The sequence below is a fragment of the Sorghum bicolor genome, chromosome 1, assembly GCF_000003195.3.
Source record: "Sorghum bicolor cultivar BTx623 chromosome 1, Sorghum_bicolor_NCBIv3, whole genome shotgun sequence".
In the NCBI taxonomy this organism is placed as follows: Eukaryota; Viridiplantae; Streptophyta; class Magnoliopsida; order Poales; family Poaceae; genus Sorghum; species Sorghum bicolor.
In genome coordinates, this window is record NC_012870.2 from 71,139,476 (window position 1) to 71,158,236 (window position 18,761).

General features: G+C 45.1%; 1 protein-coding gene across 2 annotated transcripts; it reads left to right on the top strand.

Annotated features, from left to right (window-relative positions):
- Window positions 13,492-18,617, top strand: LOC110433065 (phosphoenolpyruvate carboxykinase (ATP)). 2 transcript variants are annotated; one of them, XM_021454674.1, is made up of 11 exons: window positions 13,492-13,572; window positions 13,752-14,021; window positions 15,380-15,582; window positions 15,688-15,841; window positions 15,935-16,120; window positions 16,415-16,713; window positions 16,973-17,146; window positions 17,260-17,325; window positions 17,442-17,790; window positions 17,902-18,070; window positions 18,193-18,617. In XM_021454674.1, the coding sequence occupies exons 2-11, from the start codon at window positions 13,786-13,788 to the stop codon at window positions 18,334-18,336; spliced, it is 1,980 nt and encodes a 659-aa protein (XP_021310349.1). In that variant the 5' UTR covers window positions 13,492-13,572; window positions 13,752-13,785; the 3' UTR covers window positions 18,337-18,617. The 2 variants fall into 2 exon arrangements, with proteins under 2 accessions (XP_021310349.1, XP_021310352.1); XM_021454677.1 differs by having other exon boundaries at window positions 13,513-13,595.

Consider the following 18,761-nt stretch of genomic DNA (forward strand, 5'->3'; position numbering starts at 1 on the left):
AAGCCTTACCTATAGCTATTCCGATACTTGAGAACGGCTAACCGCGTACTGGGAGTGGAAAGATGGCGAGAGTAGCGTGTACCCACCTTACGGATCTGAGATGACCGGGAAACATCTAGATTGGCTGTAGGATGGTGGTGTACTGTACTCTCGGGTGACGCTGGACCCGTTCTTGTATGGGAGGATCTATAGAAAAGGTTGACATATGCAAGATTAAGTTCTACATATGTCGTGTGGTACTGAATCCCCAGCTAGGTTTAATCGATTCGAATCGCCGTGTTTCCTCGGACATGGAGCCTCAATCCTCACACCATCATCGTAGTAATAAGTGAATCTTTGGTATAAGAAAGAGGTGTTTTGCTTATGAAAGTTGGATAATGATACTGGCTAGTTATAAGTGATAATCTTGAGTTAAAATTTGAAATTAGGCTTTACTCTAGTAAGCTTTTATGCAAAAGAAATACTTGATCTTGTTAAAGCTTTACCTTGAATCCCCATAGCCTGCATAACTGAGTCTTCACCTCTTTTATAGTCGGTTAAGTCTTGTTGAGTACTTTTGTACTCAGGGTTTTGTTAACCCATGTTGCAGGTGAATCTCTTGATTATCCTTTTGATGGTAATGGGTATTTTACTCTTGTGGAGGAGAGTGATGATGAGGAACCTGATGTGTGACCTTGGGCAAGTAAAAACTTGTTGTGTGATCTATGGTTTATGTAATATAAAGTTCCGAAACTTTTATGTATCAAATACTTATGGTTTGTAAACTATGAACTTAAGTTTCAATCTATGTTATGTAACCTTTCCGCTTTTACTCTGATTTCTCTTATCTATGAAATGTTGTAATATTGTGATACTTGATGAGGGAATTCCTGAAAAGAAAGTTTCGTGGATGATTCGGGTTTCCCGAGGACACCCGACAGACTTCTTGAGTCATTTGGAACTCGTGCACGTCGATCAGAAGTCTTTGGGACAATGATGTGTGCATGTGGGCCACTTAATTCAGGAGGTTCTGCCACAGCTGGTATCAGAGCAGGTTTCCCTTACAAAGTATAGCAGTATTCGATTTTGAAAACTTCAAAAGCTTTTGAGTCAAACCAAATTTCAAATTAGTTTGAGTCCAAGTTGCTTCTAAGCTTGTCTTATGCTTCTAACTTGTCTCAATTCATTCTGTAGACTTATCCTTCTATCCAAATGGATATGTTCTTAGTATAATTATGGTAATATTTATATATAAGGAACAATGCTTATGATATTATAATATTGCCCTAATTATGAAAAGAAAGTTTATGCACTTTTATGTTAAGTGACTAATTTAAAGCTAATTAATTGTTTGATGTATGCTTTGTTCGTAAGTACGTTTCATGCATCATTATTGATAACGTGTAATTAACTTTCCTCCTTAGAGTTGTTAATAATTAGAGGTAATATGTCCATCTAATTGTAAAACTCTATTCTTTAACCTTGGAACATATATAGTTCTAATATTCAAAATAAAAATATTTTGGCAGATGGCACGTACCCGCCTAACCGCCCGCAAGTCCACCGGAGGTCGTGTCCCCAGGCACCAGTTGGCATCAAGGGATCCGCCACCATCCGACAACAGCGACAGCAGCACTGACAACTCCAGCGACGGAAACGGGAGTGACACCAGCGGAGGTCCTCCTTCGCCAAGGACCTACAGGCTTATGAAGAATGATCTGCGCCTGATGCTCACTGACAACATCAATATGGAAGTTCAGCTGTACCATATGGCAGGGTATGTGGTTAATCTGGAGGCCTATACCAACACCCTCCATGAGGAAGTGCACCAGCTGCAGGATGCTCTCAATCCACCCGAGGCTCCTGAAGCAGCAGAGGAAGGACCAGTTGTCATCCAAGTGGATAGTGATACTTCTGAGGATGAAGCAGAGGAGCCAGGAACTCCCACTCCAGATGAGGGTGTTACCACCAGTGAGTCGGATATGGATGACGACTAGGTGATGAGTAGGCACGAAGTATGACCTAGTGTACTCTTCTGACTTTGTAACTTAGTTAGTCAGAAAACCTCTAGTATGGGAAGTTGTGTAAGATAGTGGTTTCAAGTAGTCCTGCCCGGGAGCGGACTTGTATGATAAATAAGATGAACGTGTTGGTGTTATATAAGTCATGATGTATGATGGTTAAGTAAGCATGTTAATTAAAGTGTGATGTGTTTTTTTAAACAGATGTCTGCTAACAACCATGGAGCTAGTTCTTCCCAGGGTGGGGATGATTTTCCTAATGCACCACCAGTTCCACCCTCTTTGGCTGATGCAATTGCAGCATTGGTCAATGCAACAACTCTGTTAGCACAAAACCAGAATGTTGGTCAGCGTGGCCGTGGTCGCCATAACCGAGAGGAAACCACATATGTTGACTTCACAGATACTCGTCCCCCAGTTTTCACAAAAGCTGATGAACCTCTTGAAGCTGAGGATTGGCTTCGCACTATGGAGCAAAAGTTCAGTCTCATCAACTGTACTGAAACCCAGAAGCCAGCTTTCGCCGCTCAGCAGCTGAGAGGAGCAGCAGGAGTTTGGTGGGAAAACTTACTGGCTGTTCAACCAGCCCGCCACCGAATCACTTGGGGAGAATTCAAGGAAGCCTTCAGGGCTCATTACATTCCCAAGGGAGTTATGAAAATGAAGCTCGAAGAGTTCTTAGCTCTCCGTCAGGGGGATGAACCAGTCATGCAGTATATTGGAAAGTTTAATCATCTGTCCCAATATGCAATTGAGCAAGTCAACACTGATGAAAAGAAGAAGGATTGTTTCATGAGAGGCTTGAATACAAAGCTTCAGCTGATGATGGCATCGTGTGGCAATATATCTTATCATGAGGCAGTAAACATCGCCATCTCCAGTGAAGAAAAGAATCGCAAACATAAGGAGGCTAAGAAGAAGAAGGGGTTTGTCTCAGGGTCTGGATCATCTGGCGGCAACAAGAAGCGTCAGAGGCTTGTATATCATCCAGCTCAACAGTTCCGATCATCTTATCGTCCTCCTTATCAGCCACCTCAGCAGCAGAATATGCAGAGGAGTTTTGCAAGGCCGACAATGCCATTCAATGTTCAACGTCAGCCAAATGTCCCTGCCATTCGTCCACCAATGCCACAAGCTGTCAACAACCCTTGTTACAATTGTGGGAAGAGTGGACATTTTTCTCGTGAATGTCCATATCCAAGGCAAAATGTTCCAAATGTCAATGCACCAAGACCAGTTGGAAATCAGCAAGCAAATCAAAACAAAGGTAATGCCCAGAATCAGCAGAAGGGTAAGGGTACTCAGAAAACAGGAAGGGTTTTCCATACTCAAGTTGAAGCTATACCTGAAGGAGAACCAGTGATGCTTGGTATGTTCCCCGTTGCCCAACACTCAGCGCTTACACTTTTTGATTCTGGTGCATCACATACTTTCATGAATAGAACATTTGCAGAAAAGCATAATATACCTATTGGTGCAACCAAAGATGAGTTCTTTATACAGTCACCTGGGGGTCGACTTTGCACTAAGGAAATGGTACACCAGGTACCAATAGACTTGGGTGGATATATATTTCCAACATCCATGATAGTGTTAAAAGATCCAAGTATAGATGTAATCTTGGGTATGAACTGGATGAGTCAGAGAGGTGCAATTATAGACACCTTAAATAGAACCATCAAGGTCAACTTACCTAATAGCAAGTCTCAACTTCTTATCCATCTTCCTACCCTTAAGAGAGCAGTTGAGCAAGTGTGTGCTATCTCTGTCAAGGAAATCAAGGATATTCCAGTGGTCTGTGAGTTTCCTGATGTGTTTCCAGAAGATTTACCTGGTCTGCCACCTGATCGTGATGTGGAGTTTGAGATAGAACTCAAGCCAGGGACAGCACCAATATCTAGAAGAGCTTATAGAATGCCACCAAAAGAATTAGCAGAATTAAAAACTCAGTTGCAAGAATTGATGGATAAAGGTTTCATTCGACCTAGTTCATCACCATGGGGTTGTCCGGCAATCTTTGTGAAGAAAAAGGACAATACCTTGAGGTTATGTGTGGACTATCGTCCTTTGAATGAAGTAACAATCAAGAATAAGTATCCTTTGCCCCGTATTGATCTTCTCTTTGATCAACTAACTGGTGCTAAGGTATTTTCAAAGATAGACTTGAGATCTGGATATCATCAAATTAAGATCAAGCCAAAAGATGTTCCGAAAACAGCATTCACTACCAGATATGGTTTGTATGAATATCTGGTCATGTCTTTTGGTCTGACAAATGCCCCAGCACATTTTATGTATCTGATGAATTCAGTGTTCATGCCAGAGTTAGATAAGTTCGTGGTGGTATTCATTGATGACATTCTCATCTATTCCAAAACTAAAGAAGAACATGAAGAGCATCTCAGGATAGTGTTGACTCGCCTGAGAGAACATCAATTATATGCTAAGTTTAGCAAGTGTGAATTCTGGATAGATGAAGTTCAATTTTTGGGTCATGTCCTGTCAGCTGAAGGTGTTGCAGTAGATCCAAGCAAAGTTCAGGAAGTTCTTGACTGGAAGTCACCAACTTCAGTACATCAAGTTCGGAGTTTCTTAGGATTAGCGGGGTATTATCGCAGGTTTATCCCTGACTTCTCCAAGATCTCTAAACCAATGACAACACTGCTGAAGAATGATACCAAGTTTGTGTGGTCATCCGAGTGTGAAGAAGCTTTTCGGACCTTGAAAAAGTTATTGACCACTGCACCAGTGCTAGCTCAACCTGATATTGAAAAATCTTTTGATGTGTATTGTGATGCTTCAGGCAAAGGCATTGGGTGTGTACTAATGCAAGAAGGCAGAGTCATTGCATATGCTTCACGATAACTTAAGCGTCATGAAGAGCATTATCCAACCCATGATCTAGAGTTGGCAGCTGTAGTCCATGCTCTCAAAATTTGGCGACACTATCTGCTGGGTAATACTTGTCACATATATACTGATCACAAGAGTTTGAAATACATCTTCACCCAGTCAGAATTGAATATGCGTCAGAGAAGATGGTTAGAACTGATAAAAGATTATGATATTGAAGTACACTATCACCCAGGCAAAGCCAATGTAGTGGCAGATGCACTCAGTCGAAAGAGTCATTGCAATTGTCTGGAAGTTAAGCCGATAAACCTTACCTTGTGTTATGAATTTGAGAAGTTAAGTCTTGAAATGATTCCACAAGGAAGTCTTGCAAATATGACAGTTCATTCATCTATCAAAGATCAGATTATTACAGCTCAGAAAGAAAATAAGGGTATGAGCTTTTTGAAAGAAAAGATCCAGTCTGAGCAGAATTCCAAGTTCAGGATAGATGAAGCTGGGGTAGTTTGGTTCAAGGATCGGTTAGTAGTCCCAAAAGTTCCTGAACTCAGAAAACAAATTCTTGATGAAGCTCATACAACAAGATTTTCAATCCATCCAGGCAGTAATAAGATGTATCATGATCTAAAACAAAGATTCTGGTGGACTAAGATGAAGCTTGAAATTGCTAGTTATGTGGCTAGATGTGATACTTGTCAAAAGGTGAAAGCAGTTCATCTTAGGTCTGCTGGAGAATTGCAACCGTTGCCAATTCCATCTTGGAAATGGGATGACATTAGTATGGACTTCATAGTGGGTCTACCCAGAACATCGAGAGGGTTTGATTCCATATGGGTCATTGTTGATCGTCTGACCAAATCAGCTCATTTCATTCCAGTAAGAAAGGATTATCGAGCTTCTGAATATGCTAAGATATACTTTAACAGAATTGTGAGTCTACATGGTGTTCCAAAGACTATTGTATCTGATAGAGGGACACAATTTGTAAATGCTTTCTGGAAGCATCTGCATAAGTCCTTGGGTACCAAACTTCTGCATAGTACAGCTTATCATCCACAGACTGGGGGTCAGACTGAAAGAGTCAACCAGATCTTAGAAGATATGTTAAGGTCTTGTGTGCTCAGTTATTCAGAGAAGTGGCATGAATGTTTGCCTTTAGCAGAATTCTCTTATAATAATAGTTATCAAGAGAGCATTAAGATGGCACCATTTGAAGCTCTATATGGCAGAAGGTGCAGAACACCCTTGAATTGGTCAGAACCTGGAGAACATAGTCTCTTCGGGGTTGACTTAGTCAAAGAAACCGAAGAAAAAGTCAGGCTCATTCGAGAGAACATGAAGATAGCATAGTCCAGGCAAAAGAGTTATGCTGATAAGAGACGTCGATCTCTTACCTTTGAGGCTGGTGATTATGTATACCTCAAAGTGTCACCTATGAAAGGAGTAACTCGTTTTGGAGTAAAAGGAAAGTTGGCACCTCGATATATAGGTCCATATCAAATCCTTGAAAGATGTGGAAAGGTGGCATATCGTTTAGATTTACCACCACAGTTGTTATCAGTACACAATGTGTTCCATGTCTCTCAATTGAAGAAATGTCTTCGAGTGCCTGATCATATCATTCATGTTGAAGAAATTGAGTTAAAGCCTGATCTGACATATTCAGAGTATCCTATCAAGGTTCTGGATCAAAAAGATCGAGTCACTCGTAGAAGAACTATCAAATACTACAAGGTGCAATGGAATCAACATACTGAAGATGAAGCTACGTGGGAATCCGAAGAGTTTCTCTTAGAAAGTTTTCCTGAGTTCTTTTCTTCTGTCTTATCCTTGTAATCTATAGTATAATGATCTACCCCTGTTTTTGTAAAGGTTGGTTTTGGAAGTGCTTGACAAACTTCCTTTTCCATTAGTTAGACTTTAAGGTAAATCTCGGGACGAGATTTCTTTAAGGGGGAAAGAGCTGTAACACTCTGGTGTTAAGCGAACTAAAACATGACATGTCATCATGAGCATTGCATCATAAATTCGTTAAGCACACACTAATGCATTAACTTAAAATAAGTTTAAATTGGATGAATGTGTTTAGGAAGTAAAGTGTGTTTATTTTATGTATGGATGTTTGTTTTGGAGTTTAAAAACCTTGGGTGAAAGTTTTTCCGAAAGGCTTAGGGGGGAAACCCTAGTTTTCAAAACCCTAGATTTGTCCCCTTTTGTGTAAATCAAAAACCAAGCAAAATTTGAAGTTAAGTTCAAAAGCAAAGTTGTAGATCTTGTCAAGATGTACAACTTTGGTGTTTTGAGTTTTTGAAGTTTCAGTACAAAATTCAAAGTAATTTTGAAAATACAGATTTCCGGAAAGTGTCCCCTTTTCAAACTTAAATCTCCAATTCAAAATCTGTTTGGAATTTTGAAAAATGGTTAACATGAAAGTTGTAGGGCTTGAAAAGTTGAACAACTTTCATGTTGGAAGTTTTTCAAGTTGTTTTGTAAAATCAAAAGTAATTTTAGAAATTCTGTTTTGCCCCAATTCAAAAATTTGGAATTAAGCTTGAATTTCAAACTGTTTGGCCAATTTAGCTATTTTTCCACTCAGAAATAGCTCTGGCCACCAAAAGATGTTTTGTAGTTCACAAATTTTTGCACCACTTTTATTTTGGTGAACTTTTGACTTTAGTTCAAACTTTGGCTGGTTTTCACAAAAGACAAAAAGGGGGGGGAAGGATAGAGTCGGCAACAGTGGCCGATGTGGACCTCGGTGACCTGTCCACCGCGGCCGCCGCCCGTGCAGCGCCGCCTGCGAGCGTGAGGGCACGCAGCTGCTTGGCTGCCAGAGTCGCCAGGCGACGTGGGCGCTCTGGGCTCGCTCTTCCCTCCACTTGAGCACCAACGTGGACGACGCCAGTCTTTTTCATCGACCACGGCCGAAGGAGCCCGACACCTTTCTCCTTGAAATTGGCCGTGCTCGATCCTCCTCGCATCAAATTGAGCCGTCCACGATGTTCGCCACCTCCTTGCGAACCCAACGCACCCCCAAGCTCGCTGCATAACTCACTCCAGCGCCGGAAATTCTCTTTCTTCTCCAAATCCGACCGAGCGCCGCCGTGATCGAGCTCCACCGTGGCCAGCATCACTCCGACCCTCTCCACTGCCACTCCTTGCTCCTTTGAAGTCTTGGTGAGCCCCTTAAGCTCGTGCGCCCTTTGGTTTGCTTTCTATCCGTTCGCAGTAGCCGGTGTCCGCACCGTAGGCCGCGTCGTCCGCCATGGACGTAGGCAAGGGGAGTAGGAGAGAGTAGCTTGGGCTTTGTATACCTTGGTAGGTGCGCAAGGGACCGGAGATGCTAACTCACCCCACCGCGGGAGCCGGGAGCTCACCGGCGCGGAGCCGGAGCTCATCGGAGCGACGGGCGAGAGGTGGAAGACGCCTCTGACGGGCGGGACCCGCCCGTCAGTGGCCACGTGAGGAGGAGCACGCGCAGTTCGCGCGGGAGAACAGCGCGCGGGCCAACTTGGGCCGTATCCAGGCAGGCCGGCCTGCGGCCCAGTTTCCGGGCCGTCCTCTGTGCATGCTGTTTTCTTTTCTTTTATGCAATTTATGATATATATGTTTGAAATTATGCTATAAATTGTATAATGATTCAAAAATCATGGAAATAATTGTGTAGGTTCCAGATAATGTAAAGAGTGTAGGAAAAATATTAAATTTTGTTTTATGATAGTTTGCATATATCTTTAAATTGCCTTTGTTTATTAATGAATAAACTTTCCATGATTTTTAATAATTCATAGGTATATCCAAAAATCATGAAATTTAATATGTGATCTTGTGTTAATATTATTTAGCTTCATGATTAATTCCAGCTCTGTTTGATCAAGTATGCTCTGTTTCTTAATAAAGCTATTTAAAATGCTTATAAAAGAAATAGAAATAATTAATCCCTTTAGGATTTGGGTGATATTTTGGATTGTTTGACAACCATGGTTACTTAGCATGATATGCTCCCTGGTTATGGTTTATTTTCATGTAAATGATCCTTGTGATATGATAGGTCAACAACATTGCTTAATAAAGATGATAAAACTTGTTTAGAAATAATCTATGTTTTTGGGTAGCTAAGTTAGTTGTTTTTATACCGTGAAGGTGATTTGTACTCAAGATAATCATATTTTGTCGTTATCATCCAAGAACATGTAACCTGTCTTTATCATGCCATGAGTATATCATAATCATGCATATGCACTTTTACGTATAGAATACGCTCCGGAAGAATCTGATCCCCAGTGGGTTGCTTCCGAGTTTGTGAATCCTTCGAGTGTTGTTGAATTGCCGAACGTCTCCTCCGACCAAGGCAAGCCCCGGACATTAAACCCTATCCTTGTATTTTCATAAAGTTATTTATATCACTTGAGTTAATATGATGCATTAGGTGAATAGGAGTTGAGTGAATCCTATTTGCTGCATTATCTACCTTGATGATTTCCATATTAACCTTGATACTTGCTTTATGAAAATGTTTAGTATGCTTAGTCCTGCTTATTAGATAAGTTTTCAAATGAGAAAGTTTGAAGGGTTGTTGTGGAATACTTTTAAGGTCAATAATGTTCAACTTGAGACCGGTCGGTGGACTTGCTTTAAGAATGGAGTCTTAAAGTAGTGTCTCCAACTGTGTCGATTAAGGACCGTACCGTTGATTGGCCTGTTGTGATTGAGACCTTTGAGTACAGCCCACATGCGGCGGTAAGCCTTACCTATAGCTATTCCGATACTTGAGAACGGCTAACCGCGTACTGGGAGTGGAAAGATGGCGAGAGTAGCGTGTACCCACCTTACGGATCTGAGATGACCGGGAAACATCTAGATTGGCTGTAGGATGGTGGTGTACTGTACTCTCGGGTGACGCTGGACCCGTTCTTGTATGGGAGGATCTATAGAAAAGGTTGACATATGCAAGATTAAGTTCTACATATGTCGTGTGGTACTGAATCCCCAGCTGGGTTTAATCGATTCGAATCGCCGTGTTTCCTCGGACATGGAGCCTCAATCCTCACACCATCATCGTAGTAATAAGTGAATCTTTGGTATAAGAAAGAGGTGTTTTGCTTATGAAAGTTGGATAATGATACTGGCTAGTTATAAGTGATAATCTTGAGTTAAAATTTGAAATTAGGCTTTACTCTAGTAAGCTTTTATGCAAAAGAAATACTTGATCTTGTTAAAGCTTTACCTTGAATCCCCATAGCCTGCATAACTGAGTCTTCACCTCTTTTATAGTCGGTTAAGTCTTGTTGAGTACTTTTGTACTCAGGGTTTTGTTAACCCATGTTGCAGGTGAATCTCTTGATTATCCTTTTGATGGTAATGGGTATTTTACTCTTGTGGAGGAGAGTGATGATGAGGAACCTGATGTGTGACCTTGGGCAAGTAAAAACTTGTTGTGTGATCTATGGTTTATGTAATATAAAGTTCCGAAACTTTTATGTATCAAATACTTATGGTTTGTAAACTATGAACTTAAGTTTCAATCTATGTTATGTAACCTTTCCGCTTTTACTCTGATTTCTCTTATCTATGAAATGTTGTAATACTGTGATACTTGATGAGGGAATTCCTGAAAAGAAAGTTTCGTGGATGATTCGGGTTTCCCGAGGACACCCGACAGACTTCTTGAGTCATTTGGAACTCGTGCACGTCGATCAGAAGTCTTTGGGACAATGATGTGTGCATGTGGGCCACTTAATTCAGGAGGTTCTGCCACAGAAATCATAAAGCCATGTTGTTTTTTTATCTATAGTATAAGAAGGGACCTACGTATCACGAGGTTGGAGCGGGTTTGCGGGCACGGGTACAAGTTTTCTATGCCCACAAGTTTTTATCTGTTGGGTTCAACTACAAACCCGCATCCACACATAGGCGGATCCACCACTAGGGCGAGCCAGGGCGGCCGCCCTAGTTCCTCTTAGGACTCATCTGACACTCTATGGAAATTTTAGACATTAGTGCGAAATAAAAATAGGCTCCTCGAGTATCCGACGGAGGTTAAAGATAAACTTAGACGTCTTGGACTATCATGTGTGGTTCAGCCCATATAGAAAACCACAACCCACAAAGTGCAATAAGAATACGATCGGCCTTTCTCATGTTTCTCGCTATTCTCGACTTCTGACTTTCTGGTCGTCTTTCTCGCTAATTCACAAACTTGCGGAACCTAAGAACCTGCGCCGGGCTGCAGGTATCTTTATTTTTTATTTTTCCTTTTCACATAGTTAATTGTTTAAAATTTGATTAAGGATGAACCATCGAATGATTTTGTGAAGTCAGTTTAGAACTATTAGTATTAGTATGTATGGCTTCTCTTAATTTAAGGAACAAACTTCTCTAGTTTTGGTGTGGAAAATATATGCTAAAAACTTTAATATTGGTCAAATTATTATGTTGCCAAAGCAACTTATGGAATTTGTTAGCTTATATTACCATTGGTTTGCCAAAATTTTATGGTATAAGTCCGCCCTAGGTCATTTCTCGAGCTGGATTCGCCACTCCACACCAGCGGGCACAAAGTTGTATCCGTACCCTCACTCTACCGGGTTTTCACCCACAGGCACGCGAGTAATCTGTACTCGTTGCCATCTTTACAATAGACCATGTCCCGGCAAGCCATGGCCCTACTAGGCGACACCCTTGTGAGCCATACTCCTGGCGCCGCTCCAGCTGGCTGTGCTCTAGTGAGCCGCGCCCTAGAAGCCATCCACCACGCGAGCCGCGACCCTGTAAGTGCAATCAAGCCTATTGTGGGTTTTGGCGTTGATGACCACCGAATTAGGGAACTAATGAGATTTGCTGAGATAACAAGCAGGGAATATAGCAAAGAGGTTGTTGAATACCATGGAGGATCCCCCATTTCTAAAGGATGGTTTTCCTAGCTCCAAAGGAGGTTTAATTCTTTTTCGGTTTGAATTTGAGTATAGGAAAAGCCGTACTATAAAGAGGGACTCCAAGGTTGTTGATCAAATTGTGAACCAAAGGCTCAAAAGCTCATCAACATCCTCAGACCCAAGCCTAGCCAGCATATCCTTCTCTCTACACTTTGGTGTTTTCAGGCTGGTTCAGGCAAGGGCGGCACTGCCGCCCTACCCTGTGACAGTTGGAGAGCTGGGTATAAATACCCTTTCAGACCGTCTCAAACGGCAACCTGCTCATCTTCCTCGCTCCCAACCGTTGCAAACTGACCAGAGCTCACTTCTCTCTCCCTCCATTGTTGCTCCTCAATCCCCCAAGCCAATCCTTGATTCCAACCATCAAAACTTGAGGGAAAAGGCAGCAAACTTCGATTGGAGAGCAGATCCATTGATTCCCAGCGTCAAAAAGAGCTTTTGGTTCACGTTTGGCCGGCAACCTTGAGTTTGTTACTCTTGGAGCTTGCTCCTAGCCGGCTAGGCGTCGCCCTAGAGCTTGCCAACTTGTGTGGCAGCCAAGGGAAGGTTTGTAAAGTTACCCTTGCAGCTAATACATTATTCACTCTTTGCAAGGGGTAAAATCCTTGCTTTGAGAACGAGGAGAAGGTAAGCCTGTGTGGCTAAGCCGGTCCTAGTGTGGGCGCCTCAACAACGTGGAGTAGACCAAGCCTTGTTGTGGCAACAGCTGAACCACGGTAAAAATCGTGTGTCTTGTGTGCTTTCACTTGTGTATAAGTTTGTGTTAGGATTTGAGGCCGATCTACTTGGTGGGGAGGCTCCAGCACTTTCTAGCCACATACTTGTGCTCTAACATCTTGCAGGAAGCTTGGAAATTTAGTCGATCTAAATTTCTGTGGGTAAACTTTGAATCATTTCAATTAAGCTTCTACCTGTTTTTCTGTAGAGGCCGGCAGTGCCGCCCTGGGAGGGCCTCACTGCCGCCCTTGCCTGTGTGACTGATAAACTTTGCTGAAAAAGTTTGAACAGGCCTATTCACCCCCCCTCTAGGCCACTTCCTGTACGTCCAGAGATCCTACAGACCCTAGCTGGCGGCACTCGGCAAGCCACGCTCCCGGTGGTCGCACCCCTGGTTCCCGAGCCCTGGCAACGGCACCCATAGCGATCCGCGCCCCTAGTGACCATTCCTCGGCCAGCCGTGCCCCTGGTCATCTCGGAAGGATTCTCTTTTGGGTCTTGTTGTTAGAGAAGATTTAAAATGATATAGAACCTTTTATTTATAGCACTATCCAAACTTCAAATAAATCTTACATTTTGGGTAAGGGTTGTTGGAGACAGTCTTAGCAAACATACAAGAGTAACTTTAGTTTCTTTGAGAGGGGTCAAAGTGGTGAAGAACCAACATCTTCACCAACATCGTTGTAGTTGATACTACGAACAAGTACTGCAATAATGCAAATATTATGTTAAGCCGACGATGGTATTAACAGATAATAAACAGGTAAAAAAAATGTAGTAGGTCCTGCACAGAGAAGGAGAAAAGAAGGGGCGAATTTTGTTGTAAAAAAATGTTATAAAAAAAAGGGGAGGAATTTCAAAAAAGATAAGCTCCAGAGTGCAGAAACCCAAACCCAACCCGGAACCTAACCACCGCCGCCGTTGAATGGTCGGGTAGAAAACGTAACCATGGTTAACTCCGGGACCCTTTAAAAGCCGAGCCGGGCTCGTCCCATCCGCCCCACACCGCTTCACTCGTCTCCTTTCGATACATACATACACCCCCGCGCACGTACGTCGTTCGTCCCGTACGTGCTCGTCTCTCCTTCTTGTGTGTGTCTCCACTCCCTTGCCTTGTGCAATCTTTGCACGCAGCAAACGCCATGATGATGCTCTCCGTGCATCAATGGCAGGCTTTGGTCCCAAGAAGCTAGGTTGCTAATGCGCGGTCGTCGCTGCTGTTGTGTCGTTCTCTGTTTGATTGCAGGCAGCTGGTTCACGCACGACCTCGAGCGAGAAAGATGGCGACGCCGAACGGGCTTGCGCGGATCGAGACGAACGGGAAGAAGAAGCACGACAACGGCGTGTGCCACGACGACAGCTCGGCGCCGGTGCGCGCGCAGACCATCGACGAGCTGCACTCGCTGCAGCGGAAGCGGTCGGCGCCCACCACGCCCATCAAGGACGGCGCCGCCTCGCCCTTCGCCGCCGCGCTCTCCGAGGAGGAGAGACACAGGCAGCAGCTGCAGTCCATCAGGTGACGACGCCCGGAGCCAGCCTTTCTCGCTTTTTCTCTTTTTTCCTCGGCCGTATTGTTCTGCCGCTATTAGCTATATAAACGAATTGGTGAAAACGATCTATTCATGGGATGGGTTTTGTTCGTTACCGAAAAAAGAGCTTAACGACAATGGCCAACCCAGGAACATGAAAAGTGAGAGGAGATGAATTCCCTTTCCTTTCTGGAGAGAAAAAAAAACAAAAAAAAATGACGTTTGCTGGACTTGTCCTGGGAGAAGAAGAACGAACGGAACACATCAGAGTTCAGAGCTCTCTGCCTCCGACGGCCACGGGCCACCCCACCGACATCATAGCCCGGTCCGCTTACTTTGACAACATACACTGCCGCGTGGGCCCTCCTTTAATACTACTTAGCATAGCTACAGTCCTAAAAAAATCTCTACAGATAATAAATAAAATATAAATGAATGCTAAAAGGAGAAGCAAAACTATGGTGACGCTTGCAGTTACAGTGCCCTTCTCCACACGACACTGCTACGGTGGCCAGATTAGTTTACCTGCCGTCCCACGTCGTTTTCCACCCAAAAACACCCGCACGAGAAAGGCGTCGCGCCACCACGGGCGCTCCGCGTGGAGCGCGCGCCCGGGTGCATCCACGCGGCATGGCATCACGTAACCTCCCCTGCACTGCACAGCACAAAAACACCGTCATGTTGTATCCATCCACATGCTCGCATCGAACTCGGTCTTATCGCATCGAATAGGTTCCCTTATTTCCATTCCCTATAAGGTGTAGGAGTAGCCCATTTGATGTGAATTATGGACTTGTGGGGCTCAATCCTATATCTGCGGTGGTTAAAAAAGAATTAGATTTCTTATCACATCGAATCTTGCGGCGTATGCATGAAACATTAAATATAGATAAAAATATTAACTAATTGTACAGTTTATCTGTAATTTACAAGACGAATCTTTTGAGCTTAGTTAGTCTATGATTGGATAATATTTGTCAAATACAAACGAAAGTGCTACCGTGTCCATTTTGCAAAATTTTTTAAAACTAAACAAGGTCTTTATATATAAAAAAAGGAAAGAAAGAAAAAGAAAAGGGTGGAGGAGGGGATAGAAATTTGATGGCTGATGTGGTCGTTCGCACGAACAAGCTAACGTACACACACGCACCTGCTGAACGGCTGAACCTGACGTGGCACCGCTGTCGCCATAGGGCTTCACTTTGCTCATACAGATACCAGTGTCCTCCCGGTCTTGCGCATCACTTTGCGGTTTGGTGCTGATAATCCGGAGCCGTAATTAACATGCCAGATCGCTAAGCATTAACATGATTTTTTTTTTCTGATTTCGTGATGGATGCTGCAGTGCGTCGTTGGCGTCTCTGACACGTGAAACCGGGCCGAAAGTGGTGAAGGGCGACCCGGCCAGGAAGGGCGAGGCCGCCGCCAAGGGCGCGCCACCGACGCCGCAGAAGCACCACCAGCACCACCACCCCGCCGCACCCACCATCGCCGTCAGCGACAGCTCTCTCAAGTTCACTCATGTCCTCTACAACCTCTCGCCTGCTGGTACGCATCGCAGTTCGCATCGCATGCATGTGTGCACAACTTCTCTGCGGATGGATGCTTAATTTGCCCCTTGTGGTGCTTGTCATCAAATAAAAAAAAAAACAGAGCTGTACGAGCAGGCGATCAAGTACGAGAAGGGGTCGTTCATCACGTCCAACGGCGCGCTGGCGACGCTGTCGGGCGCCAAGACCGGGCGGTCGCCCAGGGACAAGCGCGTCGTCAAGGACGAGGCCGCCGCGCAGGAGCTGTGGTGGGGCAAGTGAGTGTGCTCTCTCGTTCTGCTCCGCCGTTGCTAGCCTCTGGTTCGCTGCTGGCACACCCTGATCCTGATGATCGCCTCGCGTGCATGCAGGGGGTCGCCCAACATCGAGATGGACGAGCACACGTTCCTGACCAACAGGGAGAGGGCCGTGGACTACCTCAACTCCCTGGACAAGGTGTTCGTGAACGACCAGTTCCTCAACTGGGACCCCGAGAACCGCATCAAGGTCCGCATCATCTCCGCCAGGGCCTACCACTCCCTCTTCATGCACAACATGTAAGCCAACCTGCCGCCCGATCGACACGCTGCCAATCTGTCAATACTAGTAGTATAGTTTTGTTGCAGTATTAGGTCGTTGCTCGTGACACACTCCTCCAACGCCCAGATAAGTTCATCTCCACGACGACCCATGATGAAACTTCATACATATATATAAATAATTATATCTTTGTTGCATGTAGTAATCAATCTTGTTGCCTTCCAAGTAACATAATTGGCCGCCGGGGAGCTAGTCCCTAGCGAAGTAAGCTGTAGAAGTAAGCAAGTAACTGGATGGGGGGTCGCCCGCAGGTGCATCCGGCCGACGGACGAGGAGCTGGAGAGCTTCGGCACGCCGGACTTCACCATTTACAACGCCGGGCAGTTCCCCTGTAACCGTTACACGCACTACATGACGTCGTCGACGAGCGTAGACATCAACCTCGCTAGGAGGGAGATGGTGATCCTGGGCACGCAGTACGCCGGCGAGATGAAGAAGGGCCTCTTCGGCGTCATGCACTACCTCATGCCCAAGCGGGGCATCCTCTCGCTGCACTCCGGCTGCAATATGGGCAAGGACGGTGACGTCGCCCTCTTCTTTGGGCTCTCAGGTAACAAGACCCCAAGAGGATTGTGGTGCCGTCACCTGCCCATGTCGCATCTGACGTCCTCCGCTTAGCTTATCCTTTATTCCTGTCTTATCTTATCTGTATCTGTTACATACTACTCCGCATAGCAGTAGGTGCCTCAGATTTGCTGTTATGTGATGTCAGCGTCGTCACTGACCAACTTGCTATATGTGTTCTGAATGCGTTGCCATGTATATCTATCTGCTGATTTTCGAATTCTGGATTTAATTCCTCACAACAGGTACCGGGAAGACGACGCTGTCGACGGATCACAATAGGCTGCTGATCGGCGACGATGAGCACTGCTGGAGCAACAATGGCGTGTCCAACATTGAGGGCGGCTGCTATGCCAAGTGCATAGACCTCTCCCAGGAGAAAGAACCTGATATTTGGAATGCCATCAAGTTTGGAACTGGTACTTGTCTCAACTTTCGGTTTCTTCATCAAACGAGTGGCATTTCAAACCTAAGCATGCTCTGTCCTTGCACTGGCTGAAGCTGAATTGGTAACTGAATGCTTCTGTTGCAGTGCTGGAGAACGTTGTCTTCGATGAGCATACTCGTGAAGTTGACTACACCGACAAATCTGTCACCGGTAAATGCCATGTCCCTACTACACGGACTCAATTGCTTTTCAATCACAAGCATCACAAAAAAAAAAAAATGTGTGTGTTCTCATCATCTCATGGCGCTGCTGGTCTTGCATTGCAGAGAACACTCGGGCTGCTTACCCGATCGAGTACATCCCCAACGCCAAGATACCATGCGTCGGTCCGCACCCCAAGAACGTGATCCTCCTGGCGTGCGACGCCTTCGGCGTGCTCCCGCCGGTGAGCAAGCTGAACCTGGCGCAGACCATGTACCACTTCATCAGTGGCTACACTGCCCTGGTCGCCGGCACGGAGGACGGCATCAAGGAGCCACAGGCCACCTTCTCCGCCTGCTTTGGCGCGGCCTTCATCATGCTCCACCCGACCAAGTACGCCGCCATGCTCGCCGAGAAGATGCAGAAGTACGGCGCCACCGGGTGGCTTGTCAACACCGGCTGGTCTGGTGGCAGGTACGTGCGACGTCGTCATGGTCTGCTTCCGTCCTGCAGTTGCAAAGCTTGTGTTCGTTCGTTGTGTAAATTAACCAACCATACGTTCGTTGTGGATGGGTCGCTTGTCAGGTACGGCGTGGGCAAGAGGATCAGGCTTCCCTACACCAGGAAGATCATCGACGCCATCCACTCCGGCGAGCTCCTCACTGCCAACTACCAGAAGACCGAGGTCTTTGGCCTTGAGATCCCCACTGAGATCAAGGGCGTGCCGTCGGAAATCCTTGACCCAATCAACACCGTATGCTCCTCTGACACTAATCATCTAGCTTCATCAGTCATCTTGAACTATATATATACAACCTATTGAGAACAGACTACAGAGCACTGACAGATTTCGAACTTGACAAATGCTGTGTGCAGTGGACGGACAAGGCCGCGTACAAGGAGACGCTCCTGAGGCTTGCCGGGCTCTTCAAGAAGAACTTCGAGGTGTTCGCCAGCTACAAGATCGGGGACGACAGCAGCCTGACTGACGAGATCCTCGCCGCAGGCCCCAACTTCTGAACTACAGCAGTGGATCCGGATGAATAAAACGGTGGTGTGCGTGCGTGTGTGCGTGTGATGTGTGAAGATGATGATGATGACGAAAAAAGTGTTGGATCGATGAGCCAGCATAGTATAGACTAGTTCGGTATATTGTCATGGGTGCGTCTGGTGTTGTTACCTTGGTTTGTTCCATCAGCTTGTTCAGAACAGTTTGCGCGTGCTTGCATCTTGCCCCTGTATGTCTCTGGTTTCAGAATTTGAATATACGAAACAGCAAGATCGGGTTCATGTTCTGGTCAGTGGTTCTCCAATTTGCTCGCAGTATCGCACCAACATATAGCAGTTGATTCTGCCTGAAACTGCCATATTTTGTGGCCATCGCCAAGGAAGCTCCAGATTTGACCCAAGCTCAATAGCTCATGCTTCTTGTTGAACACAACTTG

What these genes read in the sequence shown, in the direction of transcription:
- LOC110433065 (XM_021454674.1), top strand. Translation starts at nt 13,786, where the DNA reads ATGGCGACGCCGAACGGGCTTGCGCGGATCGAGACGAACGGGAAGAAG. An exon ending in CACCGACAAATCTGTCACCG is followed by an intron (nt 17,326 to 17,441) that starts GTAAATGCCATG and finishes CTTGCATTGCAG; the next exon opens with AGAACACTCGGGCTGCTTAC. An exon ending in ACCGGCTGGTCTGGTGGCAG is followed by an intron (nt 17,791 to 17,901) that starts GTACGTGCGACG and finishes GTCGCTTGTCAG; the next exon opens with GTACGGCGTGGGCAAGAGGA.